A 20,279-nucleotide genomic window follows, 5' to 3' on the forward strand; every position below is an offset into this window, starting at 1 on the left:
GTTTTAACTAGCGCTTATTATAGATGCATTTGTAATAAAGAACTATTGCTTCTCCTATCTTACTTAGTAATTTTAATCTCTAGAGTCTGCTTTAGGGATGCACTTTTATATCCTAATATTTCCTTTTATTATTTTAATTTTCTATTGTATAATTCTGCTCCTATTTGCACTTTAGCTATATAAACATCTTATAACTTCCCCTATAGAATAAGGACTATATTTTAAGCATTCTGTTAACATATTAGATCTAAGAATTAGACATCTATTGCATTTGCAAGTTATTTGAGTAACATTTTATTAACATTGGCTAAACATTTTCTAACATAGCCTTAACATTTCCTATTTTAGTGTACTATTTTCTAACATTTTGCAAACATTACTTAAATATTAGAGCATTATTTCCTAAACATCCTGTTATTTTCCTACATCTAAAAAGCATTCCCCTATTATATCCTTTTTTTCTTAAGTTTATATGCTTACCTAGCACCTTCCTGCATAAACTAGGGACAGGATTAGGAAGGACATACTTAACACACAAACACATAACCCTGCTTTCCTAAGCTACACACTATATTAGATCTAAAAATTGTTGTTTTATTCTAGAATTATGCTATATAACTACTATCCTTACTTTTATATCCTTCTTTCTTTTCTTAAGACTACTACAACCTATCCTTCTTAATGCAATAAGGCATAATCTTAAAAGGAGTCCTTAAATAGTCCTTAAATACCTCCTTAAAGAGGAACTAATGTGCAAAGACTAAGTTACCTAGCCTAGGCTACTGCTTTAGGTTGCGCTTAATTATCTCCTTCTGCTCTTAAAAAGCATTAAGGTATAGCTAGAAAACAAACTAGTTATGCTATACCCTCTTAACAGTCTAAGGGATTACACTAGGGATTACGCCCTGCTTATCTGCCTTACTACTACAGCACATTACACTATCTCTTTTTAGGGTGCTATACCTAAACCTCTTCTAGATGCTAGCTCTACTATATAAACATTTTAATATAGTCTTATAGTAGTAATAATTGCTGCACACACTATTACCCCTAAGCCTCTTAGGAAGAGATATACACTTAAAGTATAGTTTGTAGGTCTAAACTTCTATATTATTATTAAAAAGCAAATAGGCTTAGGCCTTGCAACAGTTGCAAGGGATAGAGTTCTAACTGCTAAAAGATTGTATAAGGAAACTTAGTCTAGCTAGCTTATAAGTGTAAAGCTTCTAAATCTACTTTCTGCCTTAAAGAGCCTATCCCCTAGCAATAAACACGCATCTGCAAAGGCCTATATGCTTACCCTACATAAGTTGTTAAAGGAGCCTAAAGTCTTAAGGAGATAATACATATTACTAGAACTTAGCTGCTACTATATGTTACAGTCGGCTTTCTGTGGTAGTGTCTATTAGCAGAAGCTGAGGCAACAAAGCTGGGGAACAGTGCTGTAAGTTGTGCTAAGAGGATTAGGTCTTTAGAGGATACAGTGATCAGTTGTATACTTAACAAAAGGCTTATAACGTTAGTTACTAGTAAAGGGTGCTAAGAGTATCTAAGGGGATAATCATAAAGTTGATTGCTAAAGAGCTATAGAAGGTAGTCTATCTATGTAGAATAAATGTCCTTATATCCTTAAGTGTTGTTGCTAGATTACTTCTTGCTGTTAGTAATCCTTAGTGTTAGGTTAGTTTAGTGGCTTACTGATCCTTAGTGCAGGATTATGTTGGATCACTAGTGATCCAAACTGATCTATTACGTGACCTTCCCTAGTTCTTCTGTTCTGTTGTTTGGCTTGCGCTGTGTGCCTGCATACATGAGTGTCCTTCTGCCCTGCTGTTTGCGCCGGGGGTTGTTCCAGGCTGCATTAGTCACCAACTAAATTCAGGTTGTAACATCAGGTCTCCTCTCTAAAGGTCTAAGTCCTGCAGACCGCTATAAGTAGGTTGTCTCTCCTAGGTTAGGGAGGCATTAATTGTGCTTCCTTAATAATGCTAATACTATGTCTAGTTGCGTAGTTAAACAAAAGGCAGATTCTAAAATCTCTTAGAAAACACGCAAGCGTTGTTCTCTTGCTAAAGCAGTTAAGCGCTACAGAGTTGACGTTATGCCTTGCACTTATTGTTTCAAGTCCAACAAGGTCTATAAAATGGCTAAAGAGTTGTTGCAATGCAGCAAGTGCATTTGTACTAGTTGCAGCTAGTGCAATAGGAATAATGTTGTAAATGCCTGTGAGTTTTTCTTTCCTGATTTTGTTGTCTTTAGCTAACTTCTGTAGTGAGTTGTTGTATGTTGGAGTAGCGCAAGATTAAAAAAGAGGAACATAAGGCAGAGGAGGAAATAGAGGTTCTTTAGGTGCAGTTATCTACTGCCTTAGGTTGTTTATCTTGCTTGCAGAAGCAGAAGCAATTTCTAAAGGATTGTAGGTCTAAGTTAATTTGTTAGGGTCTTTAATCCTTAGATAAGCTGGAGGCTTAGGATTAGGAGGTGGCAGAGGCTGAGGCTAGGGTTGAGCAGGATCTTATCTCCTGGGGTGCTGGTGAGGTGTTTGACTGGAGTTCTCTGGGCGTAGGGTTGGATTTTGCGGAGCTAGGTCCCTTAAGTCCTTCTTGTAGTACTGCTAAAGGGCCTGCTAGGAATGTTGGAGGTTCTTAACTAGTTCCTATAAATTATCTTTATGTCTGTAGTTTTTCTATTTAATGAGGTACTGTTCTTGTCTGTCCTCTGTTTGGTAGTCAATAATTCGTTTAACTTTATATTCTAGTTCATTAGGTTTAACAATAATGCAGTCTTTAGTGTGTGATCTGCGTGGTGCTGGTTTAAGAAGTGTAATGTGAAAGACTGGATGGATTTTTATTGTGTTAGGTAGTTTTAGCTTGTAGTTAACTGCTAAAACTTTCTAAACAATTTTAAAAGGTCTAAGCTTTTTGTAGTCTAACTTGTTGCTTAGTTGCTTAGTCTTAATGTTTTGCTGTATAAGATAGGCGCTATCTCCCTCTTCTAAGGATGGTCCTCTAATTCTTAAAGTGTTAGCGTATTTCTTTATTCTGTTCCTAACGAATTCTAAATCTTTAGAGACGTTATCTTAGATTTTATGCATTTTGTTAATGTCTGCTATAGCTTTTAGGGCTTGTAGTCCTTTGCGTGGTTCTCTGTGTGCTGTAGGTTTAAATCTGTAGTTTAGGTAGAATAGGGAGTAGAGAGTGCTTTCTCTAACTGCGCTGTTGTAGGCAAACTAGGCTGTAGGTAATAGTAGTACCTAGTTGTCTTAGTTGTAGTTGATATAGCATTGTAGATACTGTTCTAGTATCTGGTTGATTCGTTCAGTCTGACTATCGGTCTGTAGGTAAAAAGAGGTTAACAGTTTGTAGTCTGCACTAAGTTGCAAAATTAGTAATTTCTAAAACTTTAAAGTAAACAGCTTGTCTCTGTCTAACACAATTTCGTTAGGTAGTCTGTAGTTGCTGATAATGTACTTTAAAAACGTGTACGCAAGGTCTTCTGCTGTGCTTGCTTCTAGGTATAAAATAAAGTAAGCGTATTTAGTAAGTTAGTCTACAATAACTAAAACGCTGTTGTAATAGACCTTTGTAAGTGGTTCTCTTGACTTTAGTAGTTTGATGATAAAGTCTAAAGAGATTAAGTGCTATGCTGCTGGAGGTGCTGGTAGTAGTTAAATTAGTCTGTAGGGCTTATGCAGGCTGTTCTTGCTTTTCCTGCAGAGGTTGCAATCCTAGATTGCGTCTGTTACATCTTATTGCGTTACTTGCTGGTTGTAGTGTTGTTAAATTTGTTTCTAGGTCTTAGTAACTCCTTAGTAACTGTATGCTTAAGCACTGTGAATCTCTCTAATCATCTTATGCGTCATTTTGTTGGTTGTGCTAATTATAACTTATCTAGCAATTATAAGTAGTTTTTGTACTAGGATAAGGTCTCTGTTTTTATCTGTTTTAAGGATGACTTATGTTTCCTTTAGGATGGGGACTTTGTGATCCGTCCTTCTGCTAAGAGCGTTGGCTCTGCTGTTGTTAGTTCCTTTCCTGTAGATGATCTAGAAGTTGTATTCTGAAAGGAATTCTGACCATCTGACTTGTCGTTTGTTCAGGTTCTTAGAGGTTGTAAAATGTGCTAGGTTCTTGTGGTCTGTATACACAAGAACTTTGTATTTCGTACCAGATAGTTGTGGTCTCCACTTATGGAATGCTTTAATGATTGCTATGAGTTCTTTGTTGTGGATCTAGTAGTTTAATTCTAGTCTGTGGAATGCTTTAGAGAAGAAGGCATAAGGGTGTAGTCTTCCTTCTTTGTTGCGTTGTCCAAGTTATCTGCCTATAGCAAAGTCTGAGGCGTTAGTCTTGACTTTAAAAGGTTTGCTTGGGTTGGGGATTTAAGTAACAGGTTTTAAGGTGACTTGTTGCTTGACTCCTTTAAATGCATTGTTGCATTCTTTGGTCCATTTGAATAGGGTGTCTTTTTGTGTGAGGTTCTAGATGCACTAAACTTTTCCTGTGTAACCTTTAAGGAATTGTTAATAAAAGTTGATGAATCCTAGGAACGACTGGACGTCCTTGATGTTCTAGGGTGTAGGCTAGTCCTTGACTGCCTGTACTTTCTTTGCTTCTATCTTGATTTGTCCTGGTGTGATGGTGTATCCTAGAAAATCGACTTTCTTGCTGTAGAATTTACATTTCTCTGCTTCTACTAGTAGCTTGGCGTCTTAGAGCTTCTGAAGGACTTTGTGTACGTGTTCCTTGTGTAGCTTAAGGGTAGGTGAGAAGATGAGGATGTTGTTGAGGTAGATGACAACAAAGATGTTAATAAATTTGCTAAGGATGTGGTTAATTATTGTCTAAAAGGTAGTAGGTGCGTTAGTAAGTCTAAAGGGCATAATAAGGTACTTGAAAAGTCCTTTGCGTGTTTGGAACGCTGTTTTCCATTCTTTGCCTGCCTTTATTCTAATTAAGTTGTAGGCTCCTTTAAGGTCTAGGGCTGTAAACTACATTGCTCTGTGTAGCAAATCTTAGAGTTCTAAGATAAGTAGTAGCAGGTAGCAATTTTTCTTTGTAATGCTGTTAAGCTGTTAGTAGTTAATACATAGTTGTAGCTTGCTATTCTTTTTTAGTACAAATAGGATTAGATATCCTGCTGATGATTCAGAGGGTCTAATGTATCCCTTCTTAAGGTTTTCCTTAAGGTACTTGTTAAGTGCTTTGCGTTCTGTTTTATTAAGTCTATATATTGGATGGAACTTTAGGTAGGAGCCTTTGATAAGAGGGATCTTGTGATTGTAAGGTCTATGTTCTGGTAAGCCTGTTTCCAACTCTAGGGCAAACAGCTTTTTGTACTTCTGGTACTCCTCTAGAATAGCTAGGAGTGGGTCTGATCCCTGATCTGACGCTACTGGGGCTACTGTCTTGGAAGGCTGTATCTCCTGGAGATAGGCAATGTATTGTGTTTATCTCTGTTGTAGTGTATTATTAAGAGGTGCTCTAAAAGATTTGTTTAAGGCCTAACTCTTGCAGTGCTGCTTAGTAACTAAATCTATCTATTAGAGTTAGCTAGTTCTTTAATCTATTTGTAGGTTGTGCTTCTGTAACTATGTAATTCCTAGGATGATGTTGATGTCTCCTATTTCTGTAATGTTAAATTGGAGTTCTTCTTTCTAGCTATAAACTTGCAAAGGGAGGTGCACTGTCTCTAAAACAATAAGTCCGCCACTGTACTTAACTTGTTCTCCTTCAACTGTCTGTAATGCATATAGGCGTTCTTTTTTCTGCTATAGTATCTGTTGTTTATTCACTAATCTAGGTAAGATGAAGTTTCCTTGGGTGCTGCTGTTGATGATTGCGCGCGTCTGTCGTCCTTGGATCTTAATGTCTAGGTTAAAATGTGCTGCATTGTGGGTTGCACATAGGGTCTTGTGGTTTGTTGCTGTACGTTGCCCTTTTGTTGTAGGCGTCTTTAGTTTTTTAACTGTTGAGTCCCTTTCTTCTGTGCCTTCTGCTAGGCCTTTGCCTTAGCTTTAGAGTAAATAAGGCATTTGTTGTATTTGCATTCTTGCTATCCTTTGTTGTTATTGTAGCATAACATAAGGGTATTTAGGGTCTAAGGTAAAGGTTGCAATGTTTCCTTTCTTGTAGTATTACATTATCTAGAATAGGAGTTGTCTGCATAGGTAGACATCCTAAATAGGTTCTTCTGTATATTGTTAAGGGTAGAAGTAGAACTTCTTCTTGCCCTTTCTATATGTCTTGCAGTTGTTATCCAGACATTCTGCCTAAAAGAGGTCTGTGTAGTCCTTATAGTTAGGGTTTAGTAGGGGGTGGTCTCTAGGTATAAGTGGTGTAGGTAGATAGTTCTTCTTGTATGCTGTCCTATGAAACTGGACTAACTGGTTGTTATCCTTGGGGTGGATGATCTAGTATTTTTGTTGTTTTAGGGGTTCTAGGTTTTCTTCTTTGGAGCTGGATGCAATGTAGGTTTTGTAGTACTAACTAGGCGTGATCCTGTAGTTAGGTGTGTCTTTTGAATTATAGTCTAAGCCGTCTGGCCCTTGCAGGTGGTTGCTTGCAGCGCGTTCGTACGCTTTTCTCTGTTAGGGGGTCTATGTTTGTAGGTCTTAAGGGTTGTCTACTGCAACTTGGTTGAGCGTAGTGATCTCAATCCCTCCTCCTAGTGTTAATAGTCCTTAGAGTGCAGGTCTCTTGACTTCTTTGAGTTGTCCTGTCTGGAGCATTTTGTTAAGTTGCTTGTTGATTTTGCGTGTAAGCTTCTAACTAGGGCCCCTGTGCATTATTATAAGAGTCTTTAGTTGTTCTTAGGTTTTCTTTTTCTTAGGTGTGTTATCCTTTATAAGTCCTTTTCTTGCGTTAGGGATCTTTTAGTAAGTAGCAATCCTACAGGCTTATTGTAGAACGTTAATACATTGTTGTTAGTGTTCCTTAGGGGTTTTGCATATCCCTGTCTTCTTGTAGCCTAACTAGGTTATAGCTAGAGTCTAGGGGTCTTAGGGTACTATCCTAATTGTTTTTTGCTATCTTAGTAAGTAAGGCAGTTGTTGTTGTAGCACGCAGTCTATAAGAGTAAGGCGTAGGGGGTGTCTTTGTTAGTAATGTTGATTTATCAGCCTTTCTTAGGTACTAGTTAGAATTGCTGCTTCTTAGGTTGTTAGCATTCTCTAGCTATATATTTTGGCTTGTTGCAGTTGTAGCACTTAAAGTCTTATGCCTTATTGTCTTTCTATGCTACGCTAAGGTCTATAGGACTACTGTAGTGTCTATAGGCAGTGCTGTTGCAATTCTAGTTGTTCTGCCAGTAGTTTCCTCTAGGGCGCTTAGCTTGTCTGTTGCGCTAAGGGTGGTTCTGCTGGAATTGTTGTTAGGGTTGCTACTGGTACTTCTTAGCTAAGTTGGCTAGTGCTTACCTCTTGCCTCTTTCTTTGCGTTGTTTGTAAAGGCAGTTGTTAATCTTGATAGCAAGTTTGGCGTACTAAAGGAAGTCTTTTAGGCAATTAAGCTTAACAATCTTATCCTTGACTTCATCCTTTAAGTTGCTGTAGAACATAAAGATCTTAGTGTCTTTAGTAAGCTTAAGCTAAGCGCAGAGTCTTCTGAATTCTGCAGCGTAGGTAGTAGCAGACTTAGTCTGGCGTAGGTAAGCTAAGTCTCTTTCTGCTTGTTGTGATTTATTAGGATCCTAGAATAGGGATTTTAAGGCGTCTTTAAATCCTTAGAAATTGGCGAATATGTCCCTAACTTTGCTGGAACAATAGTTGAGAGTCTTACTGTTGAGGTATTCTTCTAGGAAAGGTTTGAACTATTGAAGGGCTTATCCTTGCAAGAAAGTTGCAGCATGAATAACTCTTTTAGTTCTGCTGCAAAAGTTTCCTTAGTAGAAATTCTAATAGTTCTTAACTTAGATAAGGAATCCCTTAAGTGTCCTTAGGGTTCTATCATAGGTAATAGGTAAGTTAAGCTTGAGTTTCTCACGTCCATCTACTGGAGTCTGGATGATGTTGGCTATAGCTTGGAGGGTCTAGACCTCCTGCTGAAGGGATGTAGCTTAGTCTGCTTTGTTCTTTAGAATCTTAGTTTGTTCTATAAGTTTGTTAATAAGTTTCTAAGTAGTAGCTAGGTTGTTGTTGTTTTGTCCTAGTTTAGCGCAAATCTGGTTGTAGACTTTGCTGGTAAGAGAGACCTCTCTGTTGGTGTTAGGTTGAAGTTCAGGCAGACGGAAGTCCTCTATAGTCTAGTTCTCAGCTAACTCCTAGGTAAGGTTCCTGGCTTGTTGCTAGCCTTAGGAGCTAGAGCTAGAAGTAGGAGTGTAACAAGTGGCCATTTTGTTAATACTGTTTGTTAGCTTTGTAGGGTTAACTTACTAAACAGGAGCAATTAAAGTGTTACAGTTAGCTTTTTGTGGTAGTGTCTATTAGCAGAAGCTGAGGTAATAAAGCTAGGGAATAGTGCTGTAAGTTGTGCTGAGAGGATCAGGTCTTTAGAGGATATGGTGATCAGTTGTATACTCAACAAAGGGCTTATAACGTTGGTCACTAGTGAAGGGTGCTGAGAGTATCTGAGGGGATAATCACAAAGTTGATTGCTAAAGAGCTATAGAAGGTAGTCTATCTATGTAGAATAAATGTCCTTATATCCTTAAGTGTTGTTGCTGGATTACTTCTTGCTGTTGGTGATCCTTAGTGTTAGGTCAGTTTAGTGGCTTACTGATCCTTAGTGCAGGATTATGTTGGATCACTAGTGATCCAAACTGATCCATTACGTAACCTTCCCTAGTTCTTCTGTTCCGTTGTTTGGCCTGCGCCGTGCGCCTGCATACATGAGTGTCCTTCTGCCCTGCTGTTCGCGCCGGGGGTCGTTCCAGGCTGCATCAGTCACCAACCGAATTCGGGTCGTAACATATATTAGGAGTATCTTCTTCTCTAGCTGCAGGCAAAAAGTCAACCTTAAAAAAAGCGTTATCCTAAGGCTTTAGATCTAGGTAAAACTAGATTAAGCAAGCTATAGCCTATAAGCAATCTAAACGTTAGCTACAGTCTATAAAGCCTAAGAGAAAGCATAAAACAGACCTACAAATTGCTATTAGAAAAATAGTAATATAAAGGCTAGTTCCTATTTCTATTAGGAGGCAGCAGTAAAGTTAATACTATCTATAGGATTAAATATAAAGTAATCTTGTAAGGGTAAGGTTAGTTAGTGTCCTTTACTATTATTGCAAAGCAGTTTTTAAGGCTTAATTAAGGATTCTTAGGCCTAAAAGTTTGTTGTAGTAATGTAAAGAGGAAGAAGTTAAGAATAATCGCCCTACAGAGACAAGCACCCTTTTTGTGTTTGTATTCAGCAGAGCAATTATTTACCTTCTAGCAAAGCAACTGCTTTGCTTAGCCTTTAGACAAAAGGATCTTGTAATTCATTAACAGCAACAATAAACAAAGGAAAGGACTATAGGGCTAGCAACTGACTTTCCACCTGGCTGTATAAAAACCACTACTTCTGCCCTAGTCAACCTAAACAAATACTTCTACCTATTAACAACAACTTAAATACTTAATACGCTTTTACTTTTGCTACTAGCTTTTACTTTACAGATAATACTACCCTTGCAACCCTTCTTTCCTCTACATTCTTTAAAAGAAAGACCCTCCTTACATATAGCATTTGCTGCAAACAGACATCTTAAGTTATATAACTCCCTAGCAACATACTTAACAACTTTACTACCTTTTTATTACTTTTTTCTCTTCTTTTATACTTAATTAGATCTAAAAACCCTTTTCTTTATACCTCTGCCTTATTCTTTCTGCTTTAATAATAGATACTAACAACCTAAACTACTAGGATAACCTCTACTGCTAGGCTATTACTTTTAATAGAGTTTAGGATAGAGAATTCTTTATCCTGAATTCTAACCTTATTAACAGCGCCTAGCAGCAATAGGCTCTACAAGCTTACCCTGCTTTTACTTTTGTTAAGGGAGCTAAGCGCTACACTAACTTAGAGCAATAGCCCTTTTGTTACAGATACTATCCTTAACAGATTGCCTACAATTCTAACTACAGCAACATTAACTAGAGAGCCCCTTATAAAACAATCCTTATATACAACATGCCTAAGAGATTCAACTAGCCTGCATATAAGTAGCTTACACCTAACAAGCCTAAGACTACTAACCTTCTTAAATTCCTAGGTTGGAAGGCTAATGGCCTAGTCTAGTAGCCTAACCTTGCTACTAAGGAGCATAAGCGTACTACCTTAATTAGAGTCCTGAACCTTTAAGCCTTATTAGTAGCTAGGTACTCTCTAATGCCCCTTAACTGCTTCTTAGCCCTATAGCTACTTACCTAGGACTGTATGCCCTTCCCTTACATCTACTACACATTTAATAGGGACTTTACCCCTTTATAGGAAAGCTTATTAAATGCATAAGAATCTAGATAGGTCTTGCACATTAGAGGGTTTTAGTAGAAGCAGTAGACTATCTGCATAAGTCTAATAATTAATTAAACTACTGCCTGCTCTTACTACTTCAACCCTTACTAGAATAATAAGCACGCTAAAGATTGCATTAACGCTATAATTAAGCAAGCCTGTAAGGTATATAGTTTAGAAGGAGCTAAATAGTATCTAAGAAGCTGCATCTACACTATTAGTAGTTATTAGGTCCCTGCTTTAGAAAGATAGGCTGCTCCTCTTGCTCTCTTTAAGTAGGTTAAGAATATCTTATACATAAGTTATATTAATAAGCTTTAACTATAAAACCCTAACTAAGTTAAACAGCAGTAGATTACAGGCATTACCTATAAGTTTATAGACATACCCCTCCTTAAAAGAGGATATCTCTTACCTCTTTAAAGGACTATACCTACTAGCTCCTGCAAGCACTTTAAGGAGAATAGACGTAAGGAGAAAACAATAACTCCTATTCCTTAACCTCCTTAGGCTCCTTAACCTTTGCTGCTGCTGCTAGTACCTGCTTCTTAGATCTAAGACGTTGCAGACTCCCTAAATTTCTAGAACAAAAGACATAGGGACACCATCATTGCAGAGCTCCAGGCTAAGGGCATCTAGAAGGCCTAGGACCTAACTACAGACATTATGCCTTTAACTCCTATAGCTCTCTTGCCTTTTCTAATCCAAACATCACCTAGGACCCTAGTAGTCCTGCATCTTAGCATTACTCCTAGCCCTAACTTACACTACCTTCTAAACAACCTAAAACCTTAGGAGGCTAGTAACACTAAACCCCTCTAATAGATACCTTTTAACTTTAAGACCTTTACCTATCTGCATTTGCATTATAGGGGAGGCTTTACCTTTAACAACTTTACTAATAACTTCTACTAGAATGCATTACCCCTTGTTACTGCAGGAGTAATGCTTACTAACCTATACAACGCTTAAGGCCTTATAGCCTAGAAAAAGTGGCTTAGCTTAAAGGAGATTTAAAGTATAGGAGTCCTATTATTATAAGACTCTCTGCAGACAACATACTTCCCTATTACAGGTTACCTTTAGGACTATTGTTTCCCTATTATTATTAGTAAAGTTAACAAGGAATTTGTTAATATTAAGAAGATTTAAACCTATAAGATCTTTATCCTCCTTATTAATCTAAATAGCAAACACTAGATAGGTCTAATAATTAACTAACTATATAGTGCTGTCTACTACTTTAATTCCAGCTTTAGGGATAATAGCAACGCTTATTTTGTTACTTACATAATTAACCTTATTAACCTCTATAAGAACTATAGTACCCTAAACAATCTCCTTAACATTCTTAGGTCTAATTTGTAGATTGTATATGCTTAGCAGCAGGAAGACGCTTGGTCTTGCAGCCTTTATATAGCTAAGTTTATAAGGGCCTACATCTGCAAGGGACTTATTACCCTAACATTCTTATTGCTAACCCTAGCTAATAAATTCTACACCTAGAAGGAGAAGGTTACCTGCCTTAAGGTACTATAGAGTCGCTAGGTAAGTTAGATTACTAGCAAATTCTATAACCTCTAATCTGCATACAAGAATCCCCTCCTTTGCAACATTAACATACCTTTTAACAATTTTATTAGCTAGGTCTATGTAGGTAAGGTCCCTACTATTAGACTCCTACCTAGGCTTATAAACCTTAAGACAACTATGCTACTTATGCACCTAGCCTTAATAATTAATACTAGCACCTCCCCTCTTGTAACCTTAGACTTAAACAGCCTACTTAGTAACCTTTTATACATACTAACCTAGCCTTTAGAAAATAGTAGCACTAAGAGCAGTAAAGACCCTAGCACTTCTCTAATCCTTTCTGCTAGCACCCTTTGCAATAGATAGATCTTTAGCCGCCCTAACTACCTAGACTGCATACCTATCCTAGACATACAGACTTACACAAAGAAGGAGTATATTAATTAATAAGTTAACCCTTAGGCCTAAATAAAAAGCAACACACAAAGGAACAGTGCCTTTTATCCATTCTTAAAGCCTGCTAACTAAGAAGGCTAAAGTTGCTTTAACTGTAGTCTTAAGTAGGAGGCTTATTATAAGCAGGTGCTAGTATCTTATGCTCCAAACAAGAGATACAGCCTCTACTAAGCTCTACAGTAGTAGCAGGTTGCACTTTATACATCTAAAGTGCTTAACTTTTCCTTATTATCTTTTAGGTGTATGCTTCTATTAAGGACAACTTTAGAAGGCATATAGGGGACAATTAGAATAGGGTAGTATAGCTTATAAGGGCTACAAGGAGGAAAGGATTATAGGATCCACTTAGCTTTTAGATTTTTAGATCCAATTATGTATAATAGATAGGATTAGCCTAGCTAGACAGCAGGACTTATTAGAATCATCAGCAGACATTAGAATCATTTTTTACACCTTTACCTACACTTTCTAAAGGACTTTACTTAATTAATTGTAATCTGTTTTGCTTGCTCTAAGTAAATTAGATCTAAGAATTAAAGCCTCTATCTATTGCCATACAACTTTTAACGATCTAAGTGCGTAGGAGTAGGACTCACTTTTGCTCCTGGCCCTACTAACGGCCTGGCAGCGCTGCGCGCTGCTGGACTGTTTTAGTAGGGTAGGTTGTTTTAGTGGGTGCTGCTTTCGCGCACGTAGCCTATTCCAGTATTTAGGGTTTAAAGCAAAGGTTGCAATGTTTCCTTCCTTGTAGTATTGCATTATCTAGAATAGGAGTTGTCTGCATAGGTAGACATTCTAAATAGGTTCTTTAGTATATTGTTAAGGGTAGAAGTAGAACTTCTTCTTACCCTTCCTATGTATCTTACAGTTATTATCTAGACACTCTACCTAAAAGAGGTCTTTATAGTCCTTATAGTTAGGGTTTAGTAGGAGGTAGTCTCCTAGTATAAGTAGTATAGGTAGGTAACTCTTCTTATATATTATCCTATAAAACTAGACTAACTAATTATTATTCTTAAGGTAAATAATCTAGTATTTTAGTTGTTTTAAGGGTTCTAGGTTCTCTTTCTTAGAGCTAGATGCAATGTAGGTTTTGTAGTACTAACTAGGGATAATTCTATAGTTAGGTGTTTCTTCTAAATTGTAGTTTAAGCTGTCTAGCCCTTACAGGTAGTTGCTTGCAGTGCGTTTATATGCTTCTCTTTCTTAAAAGGTCTATATTTGTAGATCTCTTAGGTTAGCTACTGCAACTTAGTTAAGCGCAGTAATATTAATCTTACTATCTAGTGTTACTAGGCCTTAAAGTGCTAGTCTCTTAACTTCTTTAAGCTATCCTATCTAAAGCATCTTATTAAGTTGTTCCTTAATTTTGCATATAAGCTTTTAACTAAGGCCTCTTTACATTATTGCAAGGGTCTTTAGTTGTTCTTAGGGTTCTTTCTTTCTTTTAAGGCTGTTGTTCTTCTTAGCCTCTTTCCTTATCTTAGGGATCCTTTAGTATGTTGCAATCCTACAGGCTTATTAGAGGATATTAACACATTATTATTAGTATTCCTTAGGGGTTTTATATATCTCTATCTGTTTGTAGCCTAACCTAGTTATAGCTAAAGTTCTAGAGGCTTTAGGATACTATCCTAATTGTTCTTTGCTATCTTAGTAGGTAAGGCAGTTATTATTATAATAGGCAGTTTATAAGAGTAAGGCGTAGGGGATGTTCTTACTAGCAATGTTAATTTAGCAGCCTTTCTTAGGTACTAGTTAGAATTGCTGCTTCTTAGGTTATTAGCATTCTCTAGCTATATATCCTAGCTTGTTGCAGTTATAGCACTTAAAGTCTTATGCCTTATTATCTTTTTAGGCTACGCTAAGGTCTATTAGGCTACTACAGTATCTATAGGCAGTGCTATTACAATTCTAGTTATTCTACTAATAGTTTCCTTTAGGGCGTTTAGCTTATCTGTTGCACTAAAGGTAGTTCTATTAGAACTATTATTAGGGTTGCTATTAGTACTTCTTAGCTAAGTTAGCTAGTGCCTACTTCTTACCTCTTTTTTTACATTATTTATAGAGATAGTTATTAATCTTAATAGTAAGTTTAGCATACTAAAGGAAGTCTTTAGGATAATTAAGCTTAATAATCTTATCCTTAACTTTGTCTTTTAAGTTGCTATAAAACATAAAGATCTTAGTGTCTTTAGTAAGCTTAAGCTAAGCGCAAAGTCTTCTAAATTCTGCAGTATAAGCAGTAGCAGACTTAGTCTAGTGTAGGTAAGCTAAGTCTCTTTCTGCTTATTGTAACTTATTAGGGTCCTAAAATAGGGATTTTAAGGCATCTTTAAATCCTTAGAAGTTAGCAAATATATCTCTAACTTTACTAGAATAGTAGTTAAGGGTTTTATTATTAAGGTATTCTTTAAGAAAGGGCTTAAACTATTAAAGGGCTTATCCTTACAAGAAGGTTGCAGCGTAAATAACTCTCTTAGTTCTACTACAAAAGTTTCCCTAGTAGAAGTTCTAATAGTTCTTAACTTAAATAAGGAATCCCTTAAGTGTTTCTAAAGTTCTATTATAGGTAATAAGTAAGTTAAGCTTAAGTTTCTTACATCTATCTACTAAAGTCTAAATAATGTTAGCTATAGCTTAAAGGGTCTAAACCTCCTACTAGAGGGTTATAGCTTAGTCTGCTTTATTCTTTAGAATCTTAGTTTATTCTATAAGTTTGTTAATAAGCTTCTAAGTAGTAGCTAGGTTGTTGTTGTTTTATTCTAGCTTAGCGCAAATCTAGTTGTAGACTTTGCTAGTAAGAGAGACTTCTCTATTAGTATTTAGTTAGAGTTTAGGCAGATAGAAGTCCTCTATAGTCTAGTTCTTAGCTAACTCCTAAGTAAGGTTCCTAGCCTGTTGCTAGCCCTAGGAGCTAGAGCTTAAAGAGGTAGAAGTATAATAGGTAGCTATCTTATTAATACTATTTGTTAGCTTTATAAGGTTAACTTACTAAACAGAAGCAATTAAAGTATTACAGTCAGCTTTCTGTAGTAGTATCTATTAGCAGAAGCTAAAGCAATAAAGCTAGGGAACAGTGCTGTAAGTTATGCTAAAAGGATTAGGTCTTTAGAGGATACAGTAATTAGTTATATACTTAATAAGGGGCTTATAACGTTAGTTACTAGTAAAAGGTGCTAAAAGTATCTAAAGGATAATTATAAAGTTAATTGCTAAAGAGCTATAAAAAGTAATCTATCTATATAAAATAAATATCCTTATATCCTTAAGTATTATAATTAAATTACTTTCTACTATTAGTAATCCTTAGTGCTAGATTAGTTTAGTAGTTTACTAATCCTTAGTGCAGGATTGCATTAGATCACTAGTAATCCAAACTAATCTATTATATAACCTTCCCTAGTTCTTCCGTTCCGTCGTTCGGTCTGCGCCGTGCGCCTGCATACATAAGTGTCCTTCTGCCCTGCTGTTTGCGCCAGGGGTCGTTCCAGGCTGCATTAGTCACCAACCGAATTCAGGTCGTAACATCTAGCCTCTTTCTTATTATCCTTACCCTAAGGGATAGTCTAAGGGATAAAGACCTTCTGCAGCTATTTAACTGCAGTAGCATCTATTGCCTAGCATTTTCTGTTGCTATAAATAGCTATCCTTTATAAGGGCTAAGATCTAGAGGAAACTACTGCTGCTAGACTATCTTACCCTTATATATAATAAGGGGATAAAGCCTCTAGCCTAGGGTAGAGATGCATTTAATAATAGATACCTATGCCCTTAATCTAGGCTGTTTCTTGCAAACAGACTTTGTCTTAGACATACCTAGCACCAGCCTATTAGATCCCTAGCCCTTAAGGATATTAGTCTTATCTATGTTATATCTATTAGCTAGTTTAATGCCTTAGACCTCTAGTATAGCAAGGAGTTTAAACTATTCCCTAATAACCTTAGTAGATGCCCTATTAATACGTCTAAAGTTAATAGGGCAACTTCTCTAGACCTTAATAGATAGGTTTCTCTTAAGGAAGGCTTAGATCCATCCTTTGCCTATAGGCTCTGTATCCCCTATAGCATAAAGGATCCTTTCTGCGAATACCTTCACCTGCTAATAGGTTGGAGCAAGGCTAAGGGCATGCTGGATTCGCACCTATTTAGCCAGCTTAGCCTCCTAGTTAGGGGAAAGCCTCTAGAGATCTGCAAAGGCAATAACCCTTAGCTAGGCACCAGTCATGCGTTAATATATCGTTGTTTAAGGGATCCTATATTCGCAAGATGCACTCTTAATAGCCTAGCTACAACTAATAGCCTTAAGAGCCTGTTAAAGCTGGTCTTTAGTATACTAGGTTATAATACCTAAAAGAAGGTATGCTAAAAAAATAAGCCTATTTAGATAAGGTAGGATAATGTTGTGATGGGTTGAAGTTGGAGGAGGGTGGTAGTGATGAGGGGGAAATGAGGCATTTTTAGGTGTCCGCATGTGGGGGGTGTCCGAAAGTGGGTATGTTGACTTATAGAATGACACTTAAATCAAAATGAGAAAAGAAAACTAAAAAATAAATTCAAGACACTCTTGTCAGCAAGAAAGAAAAGCTTTCAAGTTCTACCAAGTATGCCATTTGGCCACGAAAAAGTAAAGTAGGTATCTGGTCAACGCCCACACAACAACAAACAGGACAGTGATCGGTGCCGCCTTGGCTATAAAGTCCAAACATACCAACCCAATCTCTTTCCAAAGTCTCTGTCGTCGTCCAATTTGGCTCACTGTGTCAGGCAGGGTATCCATCACGACGGTCGTCTGTTTCTCCCCACCATGTCCATCGCAAACCTGCGCAGTGCCTGAAATACCAGTAGTTTGGTCCACAGCGTCCTCGTCATAGCCATCATCACTCGTCTCTTCATCTACATCAACATGGGAGTCGGTTCCGAGCTCTTCTGGATCACTCGTTGCAAGAGAGAAGCTGTCGGCATTTTTGACACTCGGCGTTTCTAGGCCGCCATAGAAAAAATCTGGCGATACAGTGTTGGGAATCTCTGGGGTCACAGAGACAGCAGCAGCTGTCAAGCCACCCTCATCGCTGTTTCCTCCATCGACATGCAAGTCGATATTGTCGTGTTGAGAATCAGTAGCTTCGGCCTCCGGAACCAGAAACCCTTTGTCCAAAAGCTTCTCGAATTCGTTATGCGCGCGGAAAACGCGCGAGAGGATGCGGTATTGAAGTTGGTTATCGGGCATGAGTCCGTCTATGAGGCGTGGAAGTTTCGTGTCGGTCCTGTATATGACAAATGCCACTCTTGTGTTCTTTTTGATTGAGGTCCAAAGCTGCCGCGCCCTCAGGCGCTTTATGCACTTCAGTCTGTACTTGCGCGCTTTCACAGGGAGGCTGTCGGTGCTGTCGAGAACGAATCTCCGCGCCTCAAGCGCAACGCCGGTCGGATTTGGATCCGGGATGTCCGGAGGGTAGTGCTCAAGGCCGAAGACGTCGGAGTGCCGATCATGCTTGAGCAACGGGCCTAGCGTGTATGTTGCCGACCAATAGTCTGACCAAAAGAAACCGAAGTAGGAGACAACAAATGGGCAGCCGTCCAGGGCGGCGTCAGGCTCTATCGCAGGCTTCATGATGATGACTGAGTGGTGATTTGAGAAGTGGTTGAATATAACCAGACCTAGATGATGACATCAAAAGGGAGAAGCAAATATATCATATTCATCGAGACCTAGGACACCAGGCTGGCGAATGACGGTGATACCGGTGGCCAGTCAGCATACCGCCGACATGTGTGGCTTGCTCCGCCACCATGTCACGATCCCTGCAACAGGCCAATTTTATGATTGGGCAGACTTGCAGGAAGCTGACCGACGCCTCATACACTACTGATGCGCCAAGGGTAATGTCTTGAACGGGCGGCCGCTGAGTACGCAGTTCACAGCGAGGCAGACCGGACGAGTGAAGCCATGTTGGAAAAAGTAGAGGAAGCAAAAAGCGTCTTCGACTCATCGCGTGTCATTGTGCTCAACAATCTGCGAAGAGAAAGCCAAACGCGCTGCTGTTGGTGTCCTTGGACCACTGACTTTCCAGTTGCTCCTGAAGGTCTTTCGTCCGCCACCCGGTCCTCTCGTGGATCTTGTCGAGATACTCCAGACTCTCCTTCCGCTCCTTCGGATCCGTGAGGTAGAGGCCGCCTGATGGTCGGTCAGCAACAGTCATGCGGTGGTAGGTTAGTGGAGAGAAAGCAACTCACAAGCCCGGAGCGCATGTGCTGCTGTGAAGGCCGAGTTGACGACTGTCGGGTTGCTGATGGCGAGGCCGAGCAAGAGGCGGAAGTTGTCGAGCACTGCCTCCTATGCGATGTCAGTTTAGTGTTGTGGTTTAGTACCAGTGACATATCGCCGTACCTCTGAATCTTTCCTTCTTTTGAATGTGTCAAGACTGGGCTTGCTTAAATACGGGTTGAAGATATGGAGGACCATGCGAGCAAGACTATAATGTTGATATCCCACCACTGGGAACGTTGATCGGGTCAGTCAGCGACTACAAGCTGCTACAGCCATCGTTCGTCTCGCAACTCACCATGCGCCGGGTGCGTCATCCAGACCGTTGGAAACGCGGAGCCGTTGGCGCTGATCCGATGAGGCGCCTCGACCCAGAGGGGATCCGCGTGCCAGGGGTTCGACACGAGCCAGCTACCCAGTTCCCGGTTCAGCGTGTTCCACCTGTCCAGGTCCCTCACGGCGGTCGGCTGGAACGCGTAGGCGCACGCCTCGGCGCACAGGAAGACGGCGCGGTTGGCGAGGCACTCGGGTTCCGAGCGGACAAAGGAGCTCGACCCCCTGTAGCTGTCGAGGTTGATGCTCAGCGGCTGGGACTTGACGAGGGCGACCCAGTAGTCCTGCCGCAGGACGATCCAGCTCGCGGCCTCGCCGAGGCCGCCCTTGCTCGCGAGGCTGAACATGGAGTTCAGGAGCTTGGAGCTGCCAGAGAGGTGGACGCCGAAGTCGGTATCTGAAGGGCTGTCAGACTCATTTCACGGATCCATAGGGTTAGTTATCAGTATGCATCTGATGGTTGACTGACCGTTCATCTCTTCGTATTGTCTCAGTATCACAATCGCCGCAAGCACCTCTTCGTTCTGGGCGTCGAGGGAGCTGTCCAGCATTGGGATGAGTATCTGTAGAGCATGGCTGTAGTATGTGGATGGCTCCGAGTTGTCGGCTCCCTTGATGCAACAGAGACTCTGAGACGCGAGTGCGATAATGGAATACGCGAGGAGAGGCGAGCGGCAAGCTCGCTTGGGCACTTCTGTCCCGAAGTGCCGTTTTGCGTCGCAGATGTCTACCTGCACATCGTTTGTGAGCATTGCAGACCGGGAGACGGAGCGATAACACCTACCCACATGGAGAGATCATTGACATAATGCATAAACAGTCTGGCCTTGTCTCTGTCTTGAAAGGGCCGCCCGATGCCATGTTGGCTCATTGACCGCGCGATCGAGACGGCCGGAAAGGAGTTTCGACGGGGGCTGTTGTTATTTCGGTTGGTTAACACTGAACGGAAGAGTAGCAAGGTTGATGCGAATCTTACGCTTCGTTCTCGTCCTCGTTCTCGTCAAGGGCTCTGTTTCTTGCATACCGCGAGCCGTAGGCGTCCACGAGAGATGGCAGGGGATTTTTCCACGTCTCGTCCGGTGACCCATGCTCAGACATCCCTCACTCACCATGCCCGTGATGCTTGATTTCCAGCTCGGCGACGCTCTGCTTCCTGTGGAGGCTAGCCCGGAATCATCCAGAGAGACCGGTTTTTCGAAGAGATGCAGACCCATGGACGCCGACAGACAAGAGCTGTGGAGGGTTGTTTGGAG

The 20,279-nt window shown here is 39.7% G+C and overlaps 2 protein-coding genes across 2 annotated transcripts; both read right to left on the reverse strand.

The window, feature by feature from the left end:
* Positions 1–16,999: 16,999 nt before the first annotated feature.
* On the reverse strand, positions 17,000–18,086 carry CDEST_01541 (uncharacterized protein). Its single transcript, XM_062917700.1, has one exon. It carries the CDS (start codon positions 18,037–18,039, stop codon positions 17,023–17,025), a length of 1,017 nt encoding a protein of 338 aa, XP_062773751.1. The 5' UTR covers positions 18,040–18,086; the 3' UTR covers positions 17,000–17,022.
* A 1-nt stretch (position 18,087) lies between these two features.
* CDEST_01542 (uncharacterized protein) lies at positions 18,088–20,135 on the reverse strand. Its single transcript, XM_062917701.1, has 7 exons — positions 20,003–20,135; positions 19,811–19,940; positions 19,496–19,757; positions 18,992–19,423; positions 18,817–18,923; positions 18,663–18,762; positions 18,088–18,603 (listed from the first exon to the last, which is right to left on the reverse strand). Exons 1-7 carry the CDS (start codon positions 20,122–20,124, stop codon positions 18,434–18,436), a joined length of 1,323 nt encoding a protein of 440 aa, XP_062773752.1. The 5' UTR covers positions 20,125–20,135; the 3' UTR covers positions 18,088–18,433.
* Positions 20,136–20,279: the final 144 nt, after the last annotated feature.

This window comes from Colletotrichum destructivum, chromosome 1, assembly GCF_034447905.1.
Source record: "Colletotrichum destructivum chromosome 1, complete sequence".
Classification (NCBI taxonomy): domain Eukaryota; kingdom Fungi; phylum Ascomycota; class Sordariomycetes; order Glomerellales; family Glomerellaceae; genus Colletotrichum; species Colletotrichum destructivum.